The sequence below is a fragment of the Vigna angularis genome, chromosome 2 (genome assembly GCF_016808095.1).
Source record: "Vigna angularis cultivar LongXiaoDou No.4 chromosome 2, ASM1680809v1, whole genome shotgun sequence".
Taxonomy (NCBI): Eukaryota; Viridiplantae; Streptophyta; class Magnoliopsida; order Fabales; family Fabaceae; genus Vigna; species Vigna angularis.
Genome location: NC_068971.1, coordinates 21,824,979 through 21,850,137, shown reverse-complemented (window position 1 = coordinate 21,850,137; position 25,159 = coordinate 21,824,979). Strand labels below are relative to the sequence as shown.

The 25,159-nt window shown below is 35.8% G+C and overlaps 1 protein-coding gene across 1 annotated transcript; it reads right to left on the bottom strand.

Moving 5' to 3' along the window:
- Positions 1–2,023: 2,023 nt before the first annotated feature.
- On the bottom strand, positions 2,024–4,692 carry LOC108328466 (probable inactive dual specificity protein phosphatase-like At4g18593). Its single transcript, XM_017562336.2, has 3 exons — positions 4,546–4,692; positions 2,464–2,734; positions 2,024–2,373 (listed from the first exon to the last, which is right to left on the bottom strand). Exons 2-3 carry the CDS (start codon positions 2,696–2,698, stop codon positions 2,219–2,221), a joined length of 390 nt encoding a protein of 129 aa, XP_017417825.1. The 5' UTR covers positions 2,699–2,734; positions 4,546–4,692; the 3' UTR covers positions 2,024–2,218.
- Between the last annotated feature and the right edge of the window lie 20,467 nt (positions 4,693–25,159).

Here is a 25,159-nt window from a genome sequence, read left to right as displayed (position 1 = left end):
GGTTGTTTTGCTCTTAACTTTCTCTACTGAACTCTAAATGAGTTGATTCTTGTTTTGTTGGAATTTAGACTCAAAGAGCTTTGCAATGACTACTAAATCATAATTTTTAAACCACTGTACTAGATGCAGTTAATTTCTCAAAAACAACGTTTTTCTAAGCTTCCTAAATGAGTTTACTTTCAAGTTATTGTTAAACAATTTTGAAAACCAACTGAATGATGTCTTTGCAATTAACTTTGTTTGGTGCAGGGTCAATCTTCCATTCAAATCACCAACATACTTTATTTTGAAAGAATGGTGCACATTCAACTGCATGAAAAATAAATCAATGACCATAGGGTAAAATGCAACTGGAAATGGGTACACTGAAAATGCTAAAGGGTAAATCAAATTGGAGTAAGTGGAAAGGGAAAAGGGGAAAGGGGAAAGGAGAAAGGGGAAATGGGACATGGGAAAAGAGAAACGAATAATGCAAAAGGGAAATGGAATAACTTCTCACTGGAGTTTTCCATTGCTTTAGCGGAGTCTCACCGGATTGCCTCATCGATGAAGATGGCCCTTTATGCTTGCTTCATGAGAGAGAGAGAAGAAGAACCACAAGTAAGAGAGAACACATAGAAAATGAAAACAAAAATGGAGAATAGAGAAAGAATGAAAAGTCATAAAGTGGGAGGGGTATTTTCGGAAACCAATTCCCAACACTCTTGCACACCAGCTTTTCCTGAAGAAATATTATTTTAAATGACCCAATAGCATTTTGAGACCTGTTTGTTGTCAAAATATTGTTAACAATCGTTATTAACATATTGGGACCCTTTCTGGTTTTACTCTATTGGGCCGCTTTGTTTAATACAAAGGTGGGAAAGGAGAAGAAATGGTAGGGAAATTAAACACATAGAGGAAGGGGTGTAGATTCTACCGGCCGAACCCACTTGAATTTACATGGGTTTAATTTTTTAACCCATTCAATTAGAAGTTTTTTTTTTTCATAAAAAATATTCAATCTCTGAGACTACTTAGTAGTAAAGTATATTACAAAAAATATTAATTTAAAAATAAATTTATTTTGTTAAATTATAATTTTTTTACATTTTTAAAATTAATTTTAATGATTAATTTTATTTTTTTACTCTATAAATATTTTTTACTATTAAATATAACATTTTAATTATCATTTTATATTATTTTAATAACTAGGGATATTTTGATAGTCTTTAATTTCTATCAATTAAATAAATTTTTTTATCTGTCAGATCAATCAAATTCTATATTAATGCTTATAAATTTTACTTATAAATCCATTATCACTTACCTTTAAATTCACCAAATAAATAACTAAAAATTTACCCTCAAATTTTCTTAAATCCATTCATTCTTTCTCAAATAATTTCCTCCAAGTGAACAAAGCCTTAACTTATGGAGTTTGTCGAGTATGAATGGTTTGGTTTAGAGGTGAATTTATTCAAGTTATTCAAATTTAGTTCATATTAAGTCAATTTTTTTTTAAATTATTTTAATGTTAAATAAGTGAAATAAATATATTGAATCTTTAATATAAAGATCACACAAGTCATTTTAATAGTTATTAACTTTAATTTTTTATCACTAGATTTGAATAAAATAAATAAAACATGATTACACCAAAACTAAAATTGAAAATATAAATATTAAAACATTACTTTCAGATCAAATACCACAAAATTACAATCTCTTTCTAAATTCGTCGTTATTATCCATTTTATCCGACTTTATTTATCCAATATTAACTGTCCAAACAAAGAAATATTACACTCAAACTTCCTTCGAATTTCTTTGGGTACAGTATGTTTTTATTTTTTATACCATTTAATTTGTTTATTATCTTTAACAAACATAACAAGTTATTAATAGATCCGTAGTTCCATTGTAAAAATTCTTACCCCCCCTTTCATGATACAAATTACATCGTATTTTTACTTTTGGGATGTCATTCCTTTCATTATAAACATGCTGAAGAAACAAATTTTAACTGTGAAAAAATAAATTAAAAATAAAACTTATTTTGAATATTAGTATTATAAAAACAATGTACTGTAAGTTCTAATCAATAACAAGCATGGAGTTGTACATTACAATCTCCCAAGCTAAGCTGCCATTGTCTTTTGTTCAGAAAAAGAATAACCTTCATATTTTTTTCAAGCAAGCTCTGGGTCTTCTGGAAAACTGCAAGTTGATTGATTTACATATAACACTCATCTAACCTACTTTTATGCAGCTGAAAAGCAGGGTTAATCCAGGCTCCACAGCTGCACTGCATACCAGCCCAGTTGAAATTACCCAAACGAGCATTACAACCCATACACAGAAGTTTATCCCCCACATTACCTTCTTGTACTTCCAAGCCAATCCATATACAAAGTGTTAGTGTGAAGTTTGACATTATTTTATGGCAAATAAAATGTATGAGGGAAATTTTACACGTACCTGCTTCCATCCATTTCATCGGCTCAACAAATATTGAAGTGCAATCAACTGGTGTCTTTTCCGCTTCCCAGGATTCACTGCTTCTCTTTTTCCACTTGAAGCTTGATTCTCCTTTCCCACGCTCATGGGAAACTATATTTTCCTCTGAAGCAACAATTCTTCTGCATTTCTTACACCGGTATATAAGTTGAGGTTTGGTAGTGGCTTCTGTCTGAGAGCTACTAGCTTCAGCCATTTGTATTGAATAATCAAATGATATTGGGTTTATACACTGCAAATTTATAAGCAAAAGAATATAATGCAATAATTTGAAGTCGAAAACTCCCAGACAATTACAATTGCAATTAGCATGTAGCGTCATATAACAATTTTCACCAAAAAACACAGTTCATACAGGTTTTAGATTAGTTCCATTGTGAGCATAATAAAAATACCAATGAAACAATATGTGATGCAAAACATATACAGGATAAGGACACTGTAGAAACAATCAAGTCTGTTAATATTAATGACTAGAGTCTAGAGATACCTCAAAAACAAACTATTAATGGGGAAAGCCAAACATTAAATGCTTTATCAAGCATTCCATATTAATCGATGTGAGACTTATGCATCCATAATACCCAAGTTCCTATTAGAATAAAATCAAATACTTGTGCCAATAACCAGATGAAAAATTTATAAAAATGAAAGTTTCAACAACCATTCCTATTCTAGATATGCAAATTCACTTCTATGAATCAGCGTCCATTGCAGAATTAGATGGAATAAAGGACCAAACATTAGTCACCAGATTGTATAGCAAAATGCACTGAAATGGATCAGGTCAATTACAAAACTGAACACAAAATTGATGGAAGTGTAAATCAAACAAGAATGATAGTTAAATTTTTTATTAAAAAAGACCCACAGATACTAGTGGTATTTACGTAACTAGCCAAACTCAAACTCATGTGGCTTCTGAAAAATATTCCCAGAATCCTGTTTATACAGCACAAAAAGGAGAACACCAATAAAAACTGTCAGGATGCAAAGAACCAAGGTACTGCTACTTCTAACAATCTACCATGAAAAGGCTATGGAGAGAGGCCAAAGACAAAATAAGCTTTCTTATATTATTCATTGATACCCAATACAAACCTAATGAATGACAATACTACATGTGTCATCATCTAAATTTTAAGATATTTAAAATAAAACTGAATAATATTATTAAAAGGATAATATAGTCTTTAATCCACCTATTTGGGCCTCCCTTGGCCTATTTTATCAATAACAGAAACAAATAAAGTTATGAAAACGAACAATTCCTTAAAAAGTCATCCCCAATTCACAACATATGCATCTCTTGATTCACCAGCTATCAAATAATGATATCTAACCTGCTAACATGCTAACCTAGGTCAGTGTAACTAGCTTCAGAATAAGCAGATCATATTCACATAAACCTTAAGCCAGCCAGCATGCACGGTGCATCTCAAACAGAAAGTCCTACAATTTAGATTAACTTAATAGCACTAAAGACATGTCAAATAGTAACTAAAACCAAAGGAATATAGTACCCGTACCATGAAGTAATCAGCACAGGTTCAAATCAATGGACCCACTATAAGGTATATCCAAAACCAAGAGGAAAGGACGAAAAGTAATACAACTAAAAAACATTGAGCGAAAATTCAGATTTCCTGAATAGTAACTTTGTTCTTCTAACATTGGAATGCTTACACCAAATTACTTATACAAACTACTACAACTCAACAGAGTAACAAACTCATAACAGATAAGTACCTCTCATTTCTGACACACGCGAGTTAACATGTTCCCAACGCAAGCAGTCACCCAAAGTTGGCGTTTCATCAAACACTTGGTATACAGCTAGCTACCATGATGTTAAATTCACAAACCCAACTAAAATACCAAGCGTCCCACAATATTGACAACATTCAACTCTGATTTAAAAAAATTTAAATTCATTTCCACACGGGTGCGGGTCATTCAGAGAAATTAACAAGATGAAAAACACATGTATATGATATCTTTACAATTTATACATAAAAAAAAATAGAAAGAGAAGAGAGTTACCAAGAAATCCTTTCCTCCAATTTCTCTGATTTATGATTCCTCCAAAAAAAACCCTTAATCTGTAGTCTTTCTCCTCCCTTTTACGTTCTATTATTTTCTTTTGTTTCAGTGTTGTTGAGCTGAGTGAATGGGTGACGGTGATATGCGTTTATGATCTAGTATTTTAGTAGAACAAAAATATTAATATAACAAGTTTAATTTTATTATAGTTATTTTTAAATTTTATTAACGTATTGTTACGTGTAAAAGGTTTATTTTTTATTTTTAAATTGGGCAATTCAAGGATGAAATTACCAATGTGGTGTAAGTCTTACAAAAATTACATCATTAGGTAGTTTATACCGGTACGAGTTCAATATGTATAAGTCATTGCAAGATTGAACCATTTTACTATAATAAAACTGAAATCGTCCAACATTAACACTACTTTAGTTTTGTGTCAATTATGAATGACTTTTAACACAAAACTAAAGCACACAACTCTGATTAAAGTTAATATTGTTTGCTTTAATTTTTTTTTCATCGAGAGTAGAAATCGTAACGTATTAGAACGACTTCAATGATTTTGATTTTGTCCTAAAATCATGACAGGTTGAGATGACTTTAGCGTAGAGCTAAAATCATATGTTCATGGAACAATATCTGTGAAATGAAATTTGTATTGAAATATTGTGAATTTGACACGACTTTATTTATGAATAAAAAATAAATGTGAAATAAAAGTAATAAAAATTAGTTATTAATTTAATAAATAATAAAAATTATGTCATTATAATATAAATAAATTTGTTTTTGTTGTTATAGTTGTATTTTTTTTGTGTCCTAGTTGTTAAATAAGTTAAAAATATGAATTGCATATTTGTGACTGCTCTGAACAATTGTAATGTTTTTTTCATAAAAATGAACAATTGTAATGTTTATCACATTATTTTGTAACATATTACTAATATGAAAAATTTCACCATTTTCTTAATGTTTATGAAATGTTATCTTTGATATATGAATGTATGACTTCCAAATGTTTGATGTCGGAATGCCACATGTTTATTTGCCTCTGTAACTTTTTCATCTTGTTCATATGATTGTTGATATTACTCAGTAAACGTCTACACTGACTCAAGTTATGGGTGCTATAGGTCATGTTTGTTCTCAACATTTATTCTTTGCACCTATATGTCAATTCCCATCCTTATGCTACAACTGGCCATATTACAAGAATCAGTGAAGGAACACTTTTATATATTCATTGACGAGATACCATATGAATAAAGTAATCAGGCGTGGCTCTTTATTATTAATTTATTACTTACTTTATGAATAAAGTTGGAATATATAATTAGGCTGATACTTAACGACTTTGGTTCATTGTGTCAATGCTATATATTTGGTTCATTGTCTTTTGTATTTGGCTGGTTCTCATCAACATCAGATAACATTATCATTACAAGATATCGGATTCAATTACTCTACCCTTTTTACTGATGATGCCTCCATTACTCCATTAATTATCTAACTCATATATTAAAGTGAAATTTCAATCATACAAGGATCTGTGTTCTACAATATTGTCAATTATAACATTATTATTAGGGTACATAACCAGAATGGAAGCGAATCATATCAGATTCCATAATCAGAATTCAATTACTTAGTCATAAACACATAATGCTCAATTTTTCACTTACGAAACAAGTCTTCAATTCATTAAAATAGAACAAAGCTATAACAAAGTTACAACACATCATTCCATTCTCATCAACATTGAAACTAAAATGATGTTTATTACACATAAAATAGAAACCAACAATATCAACACCTTCATTCACTTTTGAACAATGAAGACAAATTTCTGTAAATTAACTATCATTTTCCTAGTACTCTCCAATTCTTCACTGTTCACCAAAGTTTCTTTGTTTCCTTCGTAGTTCAAGTAGTTACCCCTTTCGTCAAACCCAAGATTAGTGCACCATTTGAAGTTGCAATCAGCGTCTTCAGTACCATTATGTAAACACAATAATCAATGACAATGGACTCTTCTAAAAAACAATACCACAAAATAAATAGGTTTAATCTATCATACCTTATACTTGGAGCATCCCCAAAATTGTTTGCCTCGATTCTTCATAGTTTTAGCAGTTCTCAACACAAATCTCTATCCATAGTGACAAATCGGTGAACAAACATTAGGGTTTTCCTTCTGCCAGACATTACATGTTGACGAACAACAAGAATGGTCCATCAACATTCTGTTCGAAGAAGAACAACTACAAGCTCTATCACCACCCACCCACCCGCGTCGCACAAAAACAAGTTCGATCACTTAAAGCACCCTTTTTAATTAGGGATTTTCATCTTCGAATTTAGGGATTTAATGAAATCCCAATTCTTTTCCATTTCTACTTTACACATTCACGTAATGCAAGCTTTCTTTTGTCACATGCTTAATAATTGCGCAGTCAGCATGCCACAAGATAACAAATTTAACGCCATCCAGTCCAATTAATGACAAGGTTTCAATTGACTCAATTTTATAGGAACATGAACCTAATTGAGATAAAAAAATATGAGGACCTATTTGAAACGATTATGTAAAAATAGGAACCTCTGAAATGATTAAACCTATTTGTGATCGAAACAAAAAAAAAGAACTCCAATGTGGGAATCTTCACAACATAGCACCACCAATGCCCCTCATGGACCATTGGGACAAACAATTACACTCCAATACATATGTCAAAAGCTTTACAGACAACATACAAATTTCTTTGCTATTAAATTAAGCTCTACCAATAATAGGTTACTCATAAGGTCAACTAAAAAAATGTCCTCAAAACCAATTATTTTAGAATAAGTACGCACGATAGTCACCTAATGTCCACACTTTGCGATTAATTTTTTTTCCTTGAGTCGTGCAGCACATGGGTATGTAATCAAATTGAAAATTCATTATCGAACATTGTCTTTTACAAAAATTAAAAATAAAAACATTAATCACAATGCTTATACAACATATAAGGGGCTAAACCTCTTCACAACTTTGGACCACCTTTTCTCAAAGTACATAAAAGGGGTTGTAGCAAAAAGCATGTCCTACAAAAAAGTATAATAAACTAACATTAATACAATAATAAATTAACATTAATACAATCACATTAAACAGAAAAATTAAAAATAACACTTAGTTTAAAGCATTATTATCAGGTTGTCGACCTACTTGGTCGGTCCCAAACAGTAACATTCCATTGAGATAAGGATTTGCCCACAAATTTCACAGACAATCCTAACAAAAAAGACATATTCAATTATATTCAAACAAGTGGCTTCAAAAGATAAAATAATTTGCAATAGACAACCAAATTTCATACCTGAATGGACGGTCAAATTGAATCACTATCCTGTACAATTTCTTCTCATCTAACAACCATTGAAAAACCATCCAAATTTGTCTCCAACTTCTTCCCAATTGTCACCAAGATCATGATATGGTGTTTGGAGGCATTGCTCCTTCGAGCATTGACCCTTCATCCAAATGGAATTCAATGTGAATGGTTAAGTTGACAAGATCCTCCTCTCTAAGGAACCAATCCTAACATATCTAAAACCATTAAACACATGAAATTATTTCAATAACCAAATGATGAAAACAAATAATATGAACTCAACTTATATGAATAATCAATTCAAAAATTCTTGAATTACTTACATCCTTCATCTAGAATAGGACTCAATTTTCTTTGACCTTAGTTTCAACGAAGGCCAATTTAGGATTCTAGGGAAAAAGGTACCACCATCGAAAAAAGCCAAACCCAGACGTTCAACGTCCCAAAGCTACAATAAAATTAAAACCATCATCACTAAAGGTATCCAATACAATGAAGTCATTCATAAATAATACCAAACTGAATTCATAATAATTTTACCTGCAACACCGCATCATTACCACTAATACTTATGGAGTCAAGAAACTCTCGCTCTCGTATCATCGAAGAACCTTTGTTTAAAATAGTTACCAAAAATCTATGTACAATACTTGCCCAATCATAGTTAAACAACCTATCTAAATAATCTAAAACTCTACAACGCATATTACTCACTAACCTAGATTTCCTAGGAAAATAAAATACACAAAAACATACTAATATATACAAGCGACATACATTATCTACGTTGTTCTCATTATTTTCTATAATTACTTTAATAGTATTTACAATGTCTTTTACAGTTGTTGAATTAAAACTAAACAATGCATCAACAACTCCACAATCATTTTCATAAAAAACTCACATCTAAACCACCTATACCTAATCCTAGACACATACATACATCTACCACAGTAAAGCGCACCATTTTCTACCTGACACGGAACAATTCGTTGGTGCCCACCCAATGGCTTAGCATTTGCTTTAGTAAAGGGGAGATGTCTATGGGTCTCTCCATGTATAGACACCATTTGAAGGGACTGTCCACGATGCGCCTACGATGTCTCTCTCGTAGTAAAACATTTATCTCCACAATATGTTTGATGTCACCCAGGCTTGAAAATGCCACTGAAAAAATTTTAAAAACAAAATTACATTGAAAACAATCATTCAACGAAAATGAAGAAAAGAAAAACATCCAAACATTGACTTATCGTGCTTTCAAATGGTTCCATTACTATAAATGGACAAAAGGAAAATGCCCAAAAACACAAATCAAAATGGGAAAAAGGACAACAACAAAAAGCGAAATACTTCTGCTGAATTAGGACGAGGATGACTCTTGCTAAACTCTCTTGCATGGACAAACATTTTCTCTCCTCCGTGCTCCTGGTGACCGATTGGTTTGAGGGGGATGACCTGTAGAATACACTTCGACGCTCAAGTCAGAATTTTCTGGAGGTCTAAAGTAATGCGATTATGAAAGTGTAAATATTACCTCGAAATTAAATCTCTATTTATAGAGTTTACAAGAATCTGACCAATTAATTTACCTCTTAATGGTCATTAATACCGGTCTTAACTAGTCATCAATAGCCATTACCATATTAATTGCGCTTTAACTCTATCCAACTGTTGTCGTAACCGAACGACTATGGAGTCATTTTACGTAACCCGTCCGTTCATTCTATTCGACTCAGCACGCTGTCATGCCTTACCGGGCGAGTCTGACCCTATAGTAACATAAGCCCTTAAGCCTTAGCAAAACCTTAGGTATTGCGTAGGGTTTATTTCGTTGTATCATTCGGGTAATGCCTTTACTCTAAAACGTTATCCAAAGTGGCTCCTCTTCATGCTACCTTCATGTATTCGTCTAGAACCTTCGAAAGGGTGGGAAAAATTGGAACCAAAGCGTGGTGACCATAAAAAAGGCGGGATGGGGTAGGAACTGTAATGTCAGGACGTTTCAATCGTCAGATCTCTTCTCTTTCAATGTTCCAGATGGCTTCGATGAACCGCCTTCACCCTCTATAAATAGTGGTGGGGTCCTTCCTTTTCACGGCTTCAATCCTCCACCTTTTTCCAGGTAAACAATGTCTTCCTTGACGAGCTTTGGGTCTGCCGGGATGGAAGGCCGGGGGTATGCTGACGAGGCTATTGCGTCTCCTTCATCTACTAACTCTTCTACCTTAGGTCCCATTGATGAGAGAAGTCCTCCCGCCGGGATCTAGGCTAACTCCCCTGCCGCCGAAATCTCTTCTCGTCTTCTCGAGGATAGTTAAGATGAGGAAGTCGGGATCAATGTTGACTTCACTAGTGAGTGGGATGAGAGATGAAAAGCAAGACCCGCCGTTGCTGGTTATGAATGGGCTCCTCACGAGGTTAAGCTTTATTCTTCCTCTTTCTTTTCTGGTTGTTCAATAAAGGAGTTGGCCAGTAGTGTTTGTCTGGTGAAAGCAGCCAGCGACGCAGATTGCTTTAAACTGGCTGTTTGCCAACTGACCGAGTAGGCGTGCCACGGTCGGGATTGGTACGCCTTAGACAACACTTATGTATATTCCACCATGTTCCACGATATGCAGTTTCTTCTTCCCTTCTCGGGCTTTCAAATGGGCATTCTACGCGAACTCAACGTGTCTCCCACCCAACTTCATCCGAACGGTTGGGCTTTCATGCAAGCGTTCTTGGTCGTCTATGCTGCTCTCGCCCTGATTCCCACTCCCGCTTCGTTTCTCTACTTATTTCGCGTCACACCGCATTCAAACAAGCCTTGGGTTTCCCTTATCTCGATAAAGGAGAGACATCTTTTCAAGTTGTTCAACACATCCTACAAAGATTTTAAAGGATCTCAAGGTTGCATTTCTTAAGACCAGTCGTCCGCATTTTTACTTTTCAGATGGTCGACCTAAATTTTCTTTTTATTAGACTGACAATCCCAGGAAACTTGTCTCTTGTTCCAAGTCCTCCATGACGCCTGAAGAGTTGGAAGTGGTTAGCCAATTAAGTCAACCACCCCTCAAGTCCTCCTCCCGCACGCTCATTGGCTACTTGGGTTCTAAAAATCTTCACACTAGAGTGTTCAGTAAGTTACTTTTGAGACCTTACACTAAGCAGTAATTTGTAACTTATCTAAATTTCTTTTTGTTTTACAGTTTATCTGACCATCATGGCTCCAAAGACTATCCCAATTCCTTCTATCCTGACACAAAAGAAGAAGAGTAAAAGAAAGGCCGCTCGGGAGCCCTTGGTGTTCTACAAGCGTAGTAAGAGGGCTCTTCCCGAAGGACCTCCCCTTTCCGGCTCGCTCGATCCAAATATATGGATGGATCAACACGTTCAATTCAACCTTTTCCCTAAGGAAAAGGAACTTTTCAAGGGGATGACCGAAGAGGAGGCCTCCAATATAGGCTATGAGCTTATCGCTCGGTCCACAATGTGCATGACCTATGCTGCTGAATGAAGAAGGTTGTTGCCTCCGTCAAACTGCAAGCTCTTCATGAGAGTCTGAACACGACAATTAAGTCGAACGAAGAGCTCACCCTTCGGGTCGTAGAGGTCGAGAAAGTCATTGCTGACGAGAAAGCGAAGGCTAAAACTTTACTTGCTGATGTTAGGACCACCACTCGTCAATTGCAACGATCCAATAACGACCTAAAGCTTGATCTTCAACATTCGGCTGAGAAAAACAAGGAGCTAGTCACCGAGAGGGATAATCTTTTAGCCGAGTGGGATTCTCTGTGTGGCAAAGTAAACATTGGATGAAGAGAATAAGTTCCTGGGCGAAGAAGTTATTAATGAGCACGTCCTTGGTTTTAAAAAGGCAATCGCCCAATGCAACTTATTCTACCAGGTGCCACTTGAAAATCCCCACTTGGACATGATAAAGATCATAGTTAATGAGGAGCTTGTGGCCATGCCAACTGTCCCCGAGACCCCGACCCCGGTCGTTCCTTTTGTTGAGCATCTAGTAGTAGAAGTCATTGAAGAAACCGAAGGGACTAATGCTTAAGTTGTGTAATTTTTATTTCTTTTTGTATTGGGCATCTATAGTTATTTGCCCTTTAGCTCTTGTACCAAACCTTTTTGAATGAATATTTTTCATTTTTACTCATTCTTTACGCTTCTTACTCTTTCAATCGTTTTTCGTTCCTAACAAGTTGAGAACATTGCTCATCGAAAGTCACACTCTAGGTGTTCCCTTAGAACGTTCCCTAGGTATAAAATGTTAAGGTGAGAGTTACAAGAACGTTCCTAACTGAACGTTAGACTTTAGGAGTTTACTTAGAACGTTCCCTAGGTAAAAATGTTAAGGTGAAAGTTACAAAAATGTTCCTCACCGAGCGTTAGACTCTAGGAGTTCACTTAGAACGTTCCCTAGGTCAGAAATGTTTAGGTGAGAGTTACAAAAACGTTCCTCACCGAGCGTTAGACTCTAGGAGTTCACTTAGAGCGTTCCCTAGGTAGGAAATATTAATGTGAGAGTTACAAAAACGTTCCTCACCGAGCGTTAGACTCTGGGAGTTCACTTAAAACGCTCCCTAGGTCAAAAATGTTAAGGTGAGAGTTACAAAAACGTTCCTCACCGAGCGTTGGACACTAGGAGTTTACTTAGAACGTTCCCTAGGTCAACAATTTCATATAACTTGCACAATATTTGGAAGGAAACAACTGATATTATTAATGACTGAACTGCGCATTGCACATAGACTTTCAACTGAAATAAAATTTATGGTGTGAAGCATTCCAAGTGTTGGGAATAGTTTTTCCTATTGGGTGTTCCAAACGGTAAGCTCCGTTCTTCAAGTTTTCAACAACCCTGAAAGGACCTTCTTAATTTGCAGCCAACTTTCCAACCGTCCGGTTTCTCCGAGCGTCTCCCGTCTTTCGCCAAACTAGATCTCCCTCGGTAAACTGCCTTGGTTTTACCTTGGTGTTGTAGCAACGAGCGACAAGCCTTTTTTGAGCCTTTGCTCGGACAACAACTATTTATCTTCTTTCCTCAAGGGTGTCCATGTCCACCCTTAGGTCATCATTATTCACCTACATGTCTTCCAATCTCCTTCTAAGCGTTTGTTCCCCCACTTCTACTGGCAACATAACATCGGTACCATAAGTGAGCTTTAAAGGTGTTTCTCTGGTTGTACCCTACGGTGTGCAACGGTATCCCCAAAGAACCTCTTGTAACTCATCGACCCAAGCTCCTTTGCCACTTCCTAATTGCTTCTTCAACTCAGACATTATGACTTTGTTGGCGGCCTCTACCTGCCCATTTGTCTAAGGATGCTCCACTGAACTTGTGACATGCTTGATTCCTAAGTTCAAATAGAAATTAACTAATCGTTTGTTTATGAATTGTCGCCCGTTGTCCGTCACGATTGTTTGTGGCAAACCAAAGCGACAAATGATTGTCCATACAAACTTTTGGACTCGAGCAGATGTTATCGTAGCCAAAGGTTCTGCCTCGACCCACTTAGTAAAGTAATCAATGGCCACTAGAAGAAGCTTCTTCTGGGAGCGACCGATCGAAAGGGGTCCAACAATGTCCATTTCCCATTGTGCAAATGGCAAGGGAGACACCAAGCTACGCAACTCCGCAGGCGACAAATGAAAGTTGTTCCCATGCTCTTGGTACTTCACACATTTCTGCACGAACATCTTGCAGTCCCTTTCCATCGTCGACCAGAAGTATCCTGCTCTTAACGTCCTTGCACGAAGGGCTCGCTGCCCTGTATGCATTCCACACGCCTCTTCATGTAGTTCCCTCATGACATACTCAGCTTCCCCTAGCGAGACACACTTCAACAACGGTGAGGAGAACCCCCGCCTATAAAGGTTGCCACCTATGAAGAAATACCGAGCTATCATCTTGGCCTTTGCCGCTCGTATTGATGAGTGATGAGTGCATATTTATGCCCGCATTTATATTTTAAAATTTAAATTTTTGATGGGATATTTGTGCTTAAATGGTTGATTTGAAGAGGATTTGTGATGATTGGATTTATTGTGTTTGGAAATAAAAGGGGCTTAAAAAGTGATTTTATTGCATAAATTATTCTAAGAAATTCTTACGTTTATTTGTGCAGCTGAAATTACAAGTTTATTAGTTCAAAGATGCAAAAATTGAGGCCCAAAATTAAAATGAGTTTATTTAAGAAAAGGGTTGAATTCCCCTTTGTTTTTACAAATGTACACCCCTCTTTTCTAAAAAAGGCCAAACATAAAGCCCATCATCAATAAACCTTTACTTCTACACCCCTAAATTTCCCTACCTACACTACTCCTAAATCAAACCCACCAATGCTGCCATGTAAGTGTCACATAAGTAGCCTTGCCACATCGCATGGCACGTCATCACCATCTTCTCTAATAGAGAAACCCTAATCCAGCCAAACCCTACCCGTTACAGCCAACCAACCAACAACCACGGCGCCGACCACCACACGCATGCCGGCGCAAGGCCACCACCAAAGGGTACTCTCCCTCATTTCTCGCCGGACCACCACCGAAGTTCATCGCGCCGCCACTCTCCCTTCTTCATCATGAAGCCGCCATCCGCGAGAGGCCACCACTATGAGCACTGCCTCACCACCATCCTCGTCGGCAGCCATCATCACATTCCCCATAGATTAACGCAGAAACCATTTGAATCTTCTTGCAACAACCACCCTCTAGGAATCGCGCCGCCATGAAGAAGAAACCCCAATCACACAACCAAACCTCCATAACCATCACGTTGTGAAAAAACCTGCAAAACCTGCAAGCACCATGAATGACTACCTTGCTTCCATTGACGTAAACCCTACAAGAAACCACTTTGCAGTTTTAGTCGAGCCACCGTGATAGCAATGGCAACGCCTCCATGGCCGAGAGTTGTGAAACCATTTTCCTTCGCGTGACGTTGCGACACAAGTAGGGTGCGCCTCCATCCTCTCCACAACGACGTAGGAAGCTTTTCCCTCTTTCCCCTCAATCTGAAATCCTAATTTTCGGTGGGGAAGGGGCTAACACATGTCAAGATTCCATTGGCGCATCACTCTTGAGTCAAAGCTGGTCAATGCTGTTTGAATCTAGTAAAAGGTTGGTTAACTGAGGGGCTTTCCTACAATTTTTAAAAGAAACAAAGGGGCTTAAGTGTAAATATTGAAAATTTAAGGGCTTATGGGTAATTTTGGAAAATTCAGAAAGGCTAAAAGATAAAATTCAGTTATTAAATTAATTTAATTTGGGAATATCAAGAGAAAATATGTTCCAAATAATATTATTATTATCTAAATCTTTTAGTTATTTGGAAGATATATGATATAAGATAAAATATTTTATCAGCAAAATATTCAAAGTCCAAACCCAATCAAGCCCTATATAAAGAGAGTCAGGAGAGGCAGGAAACACACTTCATTCATTCTCTCACACTCCTCCACTAGAAGCAAGCATCCACCACTCCTATAAAATTTATTCCATCATGTGTTCTACTCCATCCATGGAGGGCTAAGCTCCAGGGCTATTCTGCTATAATTTTATTATGGATTCTGAGGTTAAGTTGAATTAATGCAATTGTTTCTTTTGATTAATTATTTGAGTTGCTCTCTTTCTATGTCTTTCATCTCTCAATCATATCAAAAGTATTTATTTTTGCATCATAAGGTGTTTGAATCTACATGCATATTAATCATATGAATTCAAGGGTTTCTAGGTTTGGTTGAGAATCTACTTTGATTAAATTTAGGAACTTTCATATGATTAAATGGTTTTTGCTATCAATTTATAATGTACTTTGATTGGTGGTAATAATTTCAACTATAATTATTTGAGAATTTACTTTGATTAATTATCTTTTAATTTGGTTAGGAGATTTAAGAATAGACTTGATTAAACACAATAGAATTTGATTGAGAATGTACTTTGATTGAATTTATTGTGAATAATCTAGAAAGGTCTTGCATTCGATTGAGAATCTACTTTGGTTAACTACATGATCGCCCTTAAATTAATTAAGAATGTACTTTAATTAATTTTAAACTCAAACAATAATCAATTGAACAATGACCTGTGGATAACCGATGATGAATCTATCTTGGAAAAACAGTGAAATTAGCCTATTTCATGATAATTGTTTCTAGGTTTCCTATTTGTTCCTAAAATATTCTTCCAACATTAACTTCATTAGCATAGTTTTCACTTTTATAAAGCATTGCATAACACTCATAAGAGTCAAATATTGAAAAGCAATTCTGTATTCATTGGGAGACGACTCAGGGTTACTTTAACCCTATCTACTTTCTTGAATACTACTTGGCAACACTGAAGTTGCCTTGAAAAGTAGTATTAATTCGATAGCTTTAACGACATCGTATCAAATTTGGCGTCGTTGCTGGAGAGTACGGTTAGTATTTTGAATATTTTGATTCTTATTTTTATTTCTATTTTCATTTGTTTTTATTTTATTTTTTTTCCTATCGCATATACATTTAATTTAGTTGGAGTTATTTTGTAGTCTTTTGTCATTCATATTTTAGAAAAAATCTTTGTTCTTGTTTTAATTAACAATTTCTCTTGAGAAATACTTGAGGCTAGTTTGAATATACTCTGGCTAGGAAAGACTTGGTACTTAAGTTGTCTATTGTGACGCACCTCTCTTTCACGGGAACGGACCCAAACAAAATCTTTCGTATCTCTTATTTGAAATCTTTCTCTAAAGCAACAAGATAAAAAAACTTCTTTCTTTAGTGCCTGACCCGAGCTAATTCGGGATAATTTTTTCAAATTAACCCAAAAGTTGAAGGAATTAACGTAAGCTGCGAAAAAGTTTGAAATTTTGGTGTTCTACTGAGGGAACACTTCCTACATCTGAAGCCATACCACCTTCATTATTTCCAGTCACAAACATACCATCTAATCCTTTACATGATCATAACCCAAACAATATGGCACAAAGAACCATCAAACAGTTAGTGATGGCAACCCCTTTAGGGACTTTCCATCCAAAGAAGTATCAACTTTACTCTAAGACCAAGAAAGGGAAGTTGAATAAAGGACTTAATCTTTTCTTTCTAAGTCTTAGAATGTTCTCTTTAACTAAATACATTTACCTTGTTTTGTAGGTCACTAATAAGAGTGGAAAACTATAGCCAATCAACCAAAGAAGCTTGGTGAGCTAAGGGAAGCAAAGGAGGTAAAGAAAAGAAGAAAGGAAGTGCTTTTTGGATTGGAAAAGCAAAGCTGATATACAGCATACGACCAACCAAGCAAACCAGCGTTTCCACTTTCTTTTAAAGCATGTTTTCAATGTTTACCGTATGGAACATGTGGCCAGCTGTATAGCTTCACCTGCACACTTCTTATAAAGCTTCATGTACATTGCTAATATGTCCAGTAGCTTGCTAGGCACGTTTCTCTTCATCTATAAAAGAGAAGCCAAATCACTTGTAAATGTAACTTGAATTGTATAAAGAAATGCTGTTGAATTGGTTCCAGCCACTTCTTCTTCAAGTTCACTGACTTGTGCCTTCTTAGCACACTTATCTCTAGCTTCCTTCCCTCTTGGAAGGCTGTCTGAGCTAGAACCTCTGCCTACACACTCCAAAACCGCACCAGACAATTCATCAAACACCTTCCGTGCGCCTCCAACTGCGTCTGCGTTTTCCAATTCCGCTGCCACCTCTGGTCCGAGAAGCTGCTCATTCTTGAAGAGTGAAGCTGCTTCCATCATTTGGCATCCAGAGCCAGTCGGTTTCCATGCTGCCACTGCAAGAGCTAAGTTGTTCTTTCATTCATTTCCAGTTTGTCCGTGTTGTGCTGTTCTACTGTCATGCTGTTTTTGAATTTTTTTTTTCAATTCTGTTTGGCTTAATTCGTACTTGAGCTTGCTGTTTGTGTTCATTCAGTTCTTCCTTAGTATTCTTCCATCATTTTAATCGGTGCACTTTGATTGTTTGAGTTCAAATCAAGCTTTATTATCATTCCCGTTTTGTCTCGGTCATGTGCATATTACTGCAGTTTTACTTCTGTTCACATGTATTTGATCCTATTCAGCTTTCATTTTTCATTTTACTTGAGTCCAGTGCATTTTCTAGCCGTATAATGATCATCTAAAGCAATGAGATCAATTCTAGCTTTGATCATACGAGCTAAATGCAGTGCCAAACTTTGTTTCTAGTTTGCAAAATCTGCCAAAATCTGCATCAAATGCATTTCTGGTTTGATCATGTGCACACTGTTTTTGTCCAAATTTGTTGATTCTAATGCTTGAGACAAGTTTATTTGATGAATTTATACATGTTTCAAGTGCTAGAAATCTGTATTCACCACTAAATTTCAAAAACAATAGTTGAGTTGATCAAAATCTGGTTTCCAAAATTGTCACAGTATTCTCCACAAGTTTTTGCACCGTGCTTGAATCCTTGCCATGTTTTAGGCCATTTTAATTCTCCTAGCTCACATGTTCAAGCTAGATCTGGTTGCTTAGGACTTTTCCTACATGTTTCTTGATCCATCCAGAATTGATTCACATGAATTTCCAATTCTGTTGCAGTTTTGCCTTATTCTTATGCATTTTTAAGCAACTACCACTGTCATTTGTTGCTACTGTGTGTTTCTGTGATGTTTCAATGTTTGTGCAAGTATATTTTGTGAATTGAAATCTGTTTCTACTGTTCAAATGGTCATTAAGAAGCCTATATGCAGATTTCCTCTGTAAACCACCAAATTTTGTTGCATTTTTGGCTTCAGCTGCTGTGATTTTGTGAATCTGTCTCTGCAAGTGCATTTTCAAAGTGTATACAAGTTTATTTTACCATTTAAAACTTGTGCACACTGTTCATTTGGTCATTTGTCAGTCCATATTCAAAATCACCTTCTAAATCATTCATTTTGCCTACATTTGGAAGTGCACTAGTGAAATTCTGTTGTAGTGTATTCCTTGGCTGTTTAAGTGTTTGCACACATCCAATTTGATGATATAAACTTGTTTGACAAATCATTTGAACCTCACAAACACTGTTGCTCATTTTAGCCACTGCTGTTAATTTTTTCCAGCCACTTTGTAAGGTGCAGAGTTCATTTTTTATTGTTGTTTGCCATTGTTCTTCTTTGGTTTTTCATCTTTGGATTGGCAAAAGCTGGGTTTAAGTTTCCAAATACATTTATATGCTTATCCAAGTGTATAGAAATCATAAAAAGCAATTTAAACCCTGCATTCCAGATTTGAAAGGTCAAAAACCAAAAAACACTAAAACAACATCTCTTTGTGGCATTTCATCAAACAGTTTTGAGTTTTATCAAACAGTTTCGAAGCACACAATTTCATCACTGTTTTGAGTCTTTTCTTGCTTGTTTAATCTGTTCTAGTGCCTCTCCTAGGTTCCTTTTGTGTCCCTTATGTTATTCCAAGCTTAAATTCACTTGAATTCAACTTGTTTGCCTTCTACTTTGTGCCCAAAATCTGTACTGCGAAAATTAAATTTCTGGTGCAGCAGCTGGTTTTTGTTGACTGTTTGGTGTTGGTTTTGGGTGCTGTGACGAATTGGTGCAGCTGTTTTACCTCAGATTCCTTGATCCAAGGGGGTAGCATCTTAGGAAGTGGATGAGGTGTTAAAAGGGCCATAAGCTTGGACTCCAACTGCAGTTTTTTCTTGCTGTTCCAGCACCAATTTCAGCAGCAGTTTCAGCAACCATACCACCTTTTTGCTCATGATTTTGGACCAGCACTTTGTGAAATAGCAGCCACACTTGGCTTTGCTACTTTTGTAAAAATTTTACTTGTAATTTTGGCGTAGTATCACGGAACCTTTGTAAATCTTTCAATTTTGTGTTCATTTTCAACTTAAAGTGACTTGGAAAAATGCTTTTCAAGCAATTCCAAGTGCACCATCAAACATTGTAATAGGTTAGTTTCCACTTCTTAGTGTGAAAGTGTGTCAAGTGGCTCCAAGTGTCACTTGCACTTTCACTTAGGGCCGTGTCTCATTCATTTCCATTTGCTTTACTTTACATTGCTTGTTGACTTTTATGTTTTAAGTCTCCGTGGTACTTAGGAGCGCGTTTCATTTAGATAAACCTTCATTTGGTTTCTAGGTGCATATCATTCTTGCATTTAAAAGTTTTGAAAGATTTCTACCTAGACACTAAGGTAAGAAACAACCAAAGACACTCTGGCTAGGAAGGACAAGGTTCTTAAGCTTGTCCATTTGTGACTCACCTCTCCTTCCTGGGAGCTATTTGGTTGATTTTACCTCTAGAATCTTTCTAGAAATCCTTCACAAAAAAAAAAAAGTTTTTGATGTCTTGTTATACTTCCTATCTGTCTTCTTGTTCATATAGGTCCTCTTGGTCTTCTAGTTTTGATCAATCCATTAGTTTCAAAGAAATTAAAAGAAAACTTGATGAAGCTAGAAGAAGGACTTGTTCCTTTCATGAATTTGATCGGATTGAGGGTGAATTGTATAAACAAGCTAGGGCAAATATTCCATACTTTGGTGCGGATATTGGTGCATTGACATACCTAGCTTGGGAAAAGGACATTAATGACATGCATCCATTTATTGCTAGAAAAAGTAAACCTGAATCCTATTTTCATTCTAGCAATAGTGAATCTTATGTCCTTAGTCTCTACACATCTAGATTTGAAATGCAAGTAAGAGAGTGGTGGGATGAGAGACAATATCATGTTAGGATAGGTAGAAAATCTCCCATTCATAATTGGTTTGAATTAAAATCTTGCATGAGAAAAGAGTTTGTACCTTCAACTATTAAGAGAAACCTCCAATTCTTGAGAGATCATTTATTGCTAGAAAAAGTAAACCTGCATCCTATTTTCATTCTAGCAATAGTGAATCTTATGTCCTTAGTCTCTACACATCTAGATTTGAAATGCAAGTAAGAGAGTGGTGGGATGAGAGACAATATCATGTTAGGATAGGTAGAAAATCTCCCATTCATAATTGGTTTGAATTAAAATCTTGCATGAGAAAAGAGTTTGTACCTTCAACTATTAAGAGAAACCTCCAATTCTTGAGAGATTACATTGAAGAAGGAAAAATATTTCTTGAAAGCTTAAATGATAATGGTTTCCTTATTAGAGAACTAGAATTTAAGATTAACCTTAAGGAGCTGCAAGCTAAGCAAATAGAATTAAAGCTAAAAAGAGATGTTGAGAGACAAGAAAGAGAGAGAGAAGAAGAAGAGAGTAAGGAAAGAGAGACAAGGAAAGAGGAAAAGAAAAGAGAAGAAGAAAAAAAGAAAGCAGAGGAAAGTAAAGAGAAGGAGCTCTTGCTAATGCTGGCAACTCCTACTCTTACCATCACCATGGAACCTAAAAGGGAAGGGTTCTCATTCTTTACTTCTTTTCCATTTATTATGCACTCTTCCATTATTCATTTTTCTTTTAAATGAATTGTCATCCCATATTTTGTGCAATCCTTTTCAAAATATGGCAATTCAAACCTTGAGTTAATGTTACCTTTGTGTAAACAAGTAACTCAAGATAAAAATCCAATAACTTGGGACTATGGAATTTTCCATTTTTCCAAGCCTAAATTTCTGAAAATCTTTTTCAAAAATATAAGACTTTTCTTTTGTCTTCTTATCTTTGTTTACATCTTCTTCATCATACTCATTTTTGCACTCTTTTGTAGATATATTTTTGATCCCGGAGGAACATAAAAACCAAAGTTGTGCTTCTTTCTTTCTTCCCGATTTGAGGACAAATCGTTTTTAAAGAGGGAGGGAATGATGGCAACCCCTTTAGGGACTTTCCATCCAAAGAAGTATCAACTTTACTCTAAGACCAAGAAAGGGAAGTTGAATAAAGGACTTAATCTTTTCTTTCTAAGTCTTAGAATGTTCTCTTTAACTAAATACATTTACCTTGTTTTGTAGGTCACTAATAAGAGTGGAAAACTATAGCCAATCAACCAAAGAAGCTTGGTGAGCTAAGGGAAGCAAAGGAGGTAAAGAAAAGAAGAAAGGAAGTGCTTTTTGGATTGGAAAAGCAAAGCTGATATACAGCATACGGCCAACCAAGCAAACCAGCGTTTCCACTTTCTTTTAAAGCATGTTTTCAATGTTTACCGTATGGAACATGTGGCCAGCTGTATAGCTTCACCTGCACACATCTTATAAAGCTTCATGTACATTGCTAATATGTCCAGTAGCTTGCTAGGCACGTTTCTCTTCATCTATAAAAGAGAAGCCAAATCACTTGTAAATGTAACTTGAATTGTATAAAGAAATGCTGTTGAATTGGTTCCAGCCACTTCTTCTTCAAGTTCACTGACTTGTGCCTTCTTAGCACACTTATCTCTAGCTTCCTTCCCTCTTGGAAGGCCGTCTGAGCTAGAACCTCTGCCTACACACTCCAAAACCGCACCAGACAATTCATCAAACACCTTCCGTGCGCCTCCAACTGCGTCTGTGTTTTCCAATTCCGCTGCCACCTCTGGTCCGAGAAGCTGCTCATTCTTGAAGAGTGAAGCTGCTTCCATCAGTTAGCCACCTCCCATAATACAGTTATCTGAAGTAACATTGAATACCCTAATAAGGAGTGAGAGTTGAGACCTGACTTGTTAAATGCCTTACCAAAGTTCAATAGGCTATCAAGGGAGAATCCACATAAACACTTGAGATAATTCCACATGTTGTGTGAAAATTTTAGATCTCCTAGGATCACAATAGAGAGCCTTAAAATGAGAGCTTTTGCATTTACTCTTCAAGGAGCAGCTCAAGATTGGTGGTATTATCTCTCTGCACGGATTACAAATTGGGAAATTATTGAACGACTCTTTCTTGAAAACAGTATTTTCCTGCATCCAGATTATCTGCGATCGGTGGAGAAATCCAAGACATAAGACAAAGAGATAGAGAGAATCTTAGTGAATATTGGGAAAGATTCAAGAAACTATGTGCTTCATGCCCTCAACTCCAAATGGAAGATTTCATACTAAGCTTTTATGAATGCTTAAGTCCAACTGATAGAAAGATTGAATAAGCTAGAAAGAAAACTCGACGAGATTGCAAGCTTGTTTAAAACCTAAACTCCACAAATTGTTAAGAAATGTGGAATTTGCATTTCAACTGATCACTACACTTATGAATGTCTTAGCTTGATGGAAACTACGATGGAAAACTCATCTCAAGCTTTTGCTGCAAACATGTTTGGAGGAAATAGACCATACCAGAATTATCATGATTCATCCTCCAATAGGTATTAGCAGAACATGCAACCTTATGTTCCAACTGAATAAAGGCAGCAATCTCAACCTCAAATGTCAATGCAAGATTTCATGAAGACAATAGTTGTGTTAAAATAGAAGGGCTCAATTTCTCACACCAAGAGGGGGTGAATTGTTGAAATATAAAAACAAAGTCTCTTAAAATCTTTTTCGCAAAAAGGTGATGCCTTTAAAGCTTTCTTGAAACGCAAGGTAAAAGACTCTCTAATGCAGTGAAAACTTAATTGAATAAGTATAGAGTAAAGTCGATTAAAAGTAAAAGAGTAGGGATCAAAAAATTCAAACATTGCTTTTTAACTAGTTCAGCCAACCTGTCTACATCTAGTGTCCTTCCAATTACGGGAAACAAATGCAGTATAATGATCAAGGTTTTTACAACAAGGCTTTTATAGAGACCTTACGTCAAAAATATAAAACACCTCTCTAATCCTCTAATCAAATATAGGCAGTACAATAACTAGACCAACAACAAAAATCCCCTCTCCTGCTGTCTAAACCCTTCGAGACACCTCTCAAAGTCTAGAACGCCGCACGCTCTTCTTCCTGTAGTCACAACAGGGAACCTCAATCAAATCTTCCCAAGATTTTAGACTCTGATCTCGCAGTTACAACCAAATGTGCAGATTTGATCAACCCTTTGAATACACATCAAACTTGCTCTTTAAGAAATCACAAGGAGATTATCACTAGAGTCACTTCTTGATTCTTGGAGCTATTTTCCTCTTTCTGCAAGATGACACTTTCTGAAAAATATCACGAAAACTGTTAGATTCACAAAAGTTCTTACAAAAATCAAATTCGCGACAATTTATAGTATAATACATCTCTGACGCATTTTAATCGACTAAGCTACTAATGCAGTCGAATATAACAATTCTGTTATAGTAGTTAGCACCAGTCAAAGCAATTAATTGAATTCGCAATTAATGTAGTCGAATGACATTAATGCTTGGTAAACATATTTAAAATCATGACCGTTACACAGTTATATCAAGCATTAACAAAATTTCAAAACAGTAACAGACTTAGTCGAATGCAACACGCATATAATCGACTATGTAATAGTGTAAATCATAGTTTTGAAAAAATTTCTCTTTGAAAAATCTCACAGCACACTTTGAAAAAGGTTTGTGCAAAGACACGAGTTTTAATTGACTCACCCCACAATGAAATCGATTTAAAACTATTTTTTTGCCACACAATTAAAATTCAACATTAGTGCTTGTGGTTTTTCTCATCCAGAAACATGTGTCATGCATTCATGTATAAAATCACATATATAACACAGTGAAATGCAGTGAAATGCAATGAACAACATAACAATAACACAATCATGCTCTCATATACACATATAACATGTAAGCATAGAAGATGTAACACAAAATACACATGTGTTATTAATTATTCGTTCTCATCATCAAAAACTCAGATAATACTAAGATTGTGGGTTCAGCTGAACCAGTGCTCCCCCTATCAACAATCTCAACAAGTTGATCAAATTTCAGAAATCAAAAAATGAATTGTAGAGTTGACTCAGAGGGTGGATAAGTTAGAGACTAAAGAATCAAACAAACTGCTTGGACAAACGGTGATCAACTCGAGAAATTAAAATGCTATTACTTTGAGAACGGGTAAGCAAGTAGAAGGGCCTGAAGGAGCCCAAGAGGATGAAGATAAGGAGAAAGAAGAATGATGACAATGGAGGAACAAGTGAACCATCACCTGAGACTACCACTGAAAAATCCAGGTTAGTATCCTCTAACTCTTCTTCTAAAAATTCTTCTTCATCTTATTCTCCACCTCCTCCATATCCAAATCGATTGAAGCCGAGAAACAAGAAAATGGAGGAATTAGACCAAGAAATTTTAAATACTTTCAAGAAGGTGGAGATCAACATTCCTTTGCTTGATGCTGTTAAACAAATCCCTAAGTACGCTAAGTTTTTGAAAGAACTTTGCACAAATAAAAGGC

What these genes read in the sequence shown, in the direction of transcription:
- LOC108328466 (XM_017562336.2), bottom strand. Translation starts at nt 2,698, where the DNA reads ATGGCTGAAGCTAGTAGCTCTCAGACAGAAGCCACTACCAAACCTCAA. An exon ending in GATGAAATGGATGGAAGCAG is followed by an intron (nt 2,374 to 2,463) that starts GTACGTGTAAAA and finishes TTGGCTTGGAAG; the next exon opens with TACAAGAAGGTAATGTGGGG.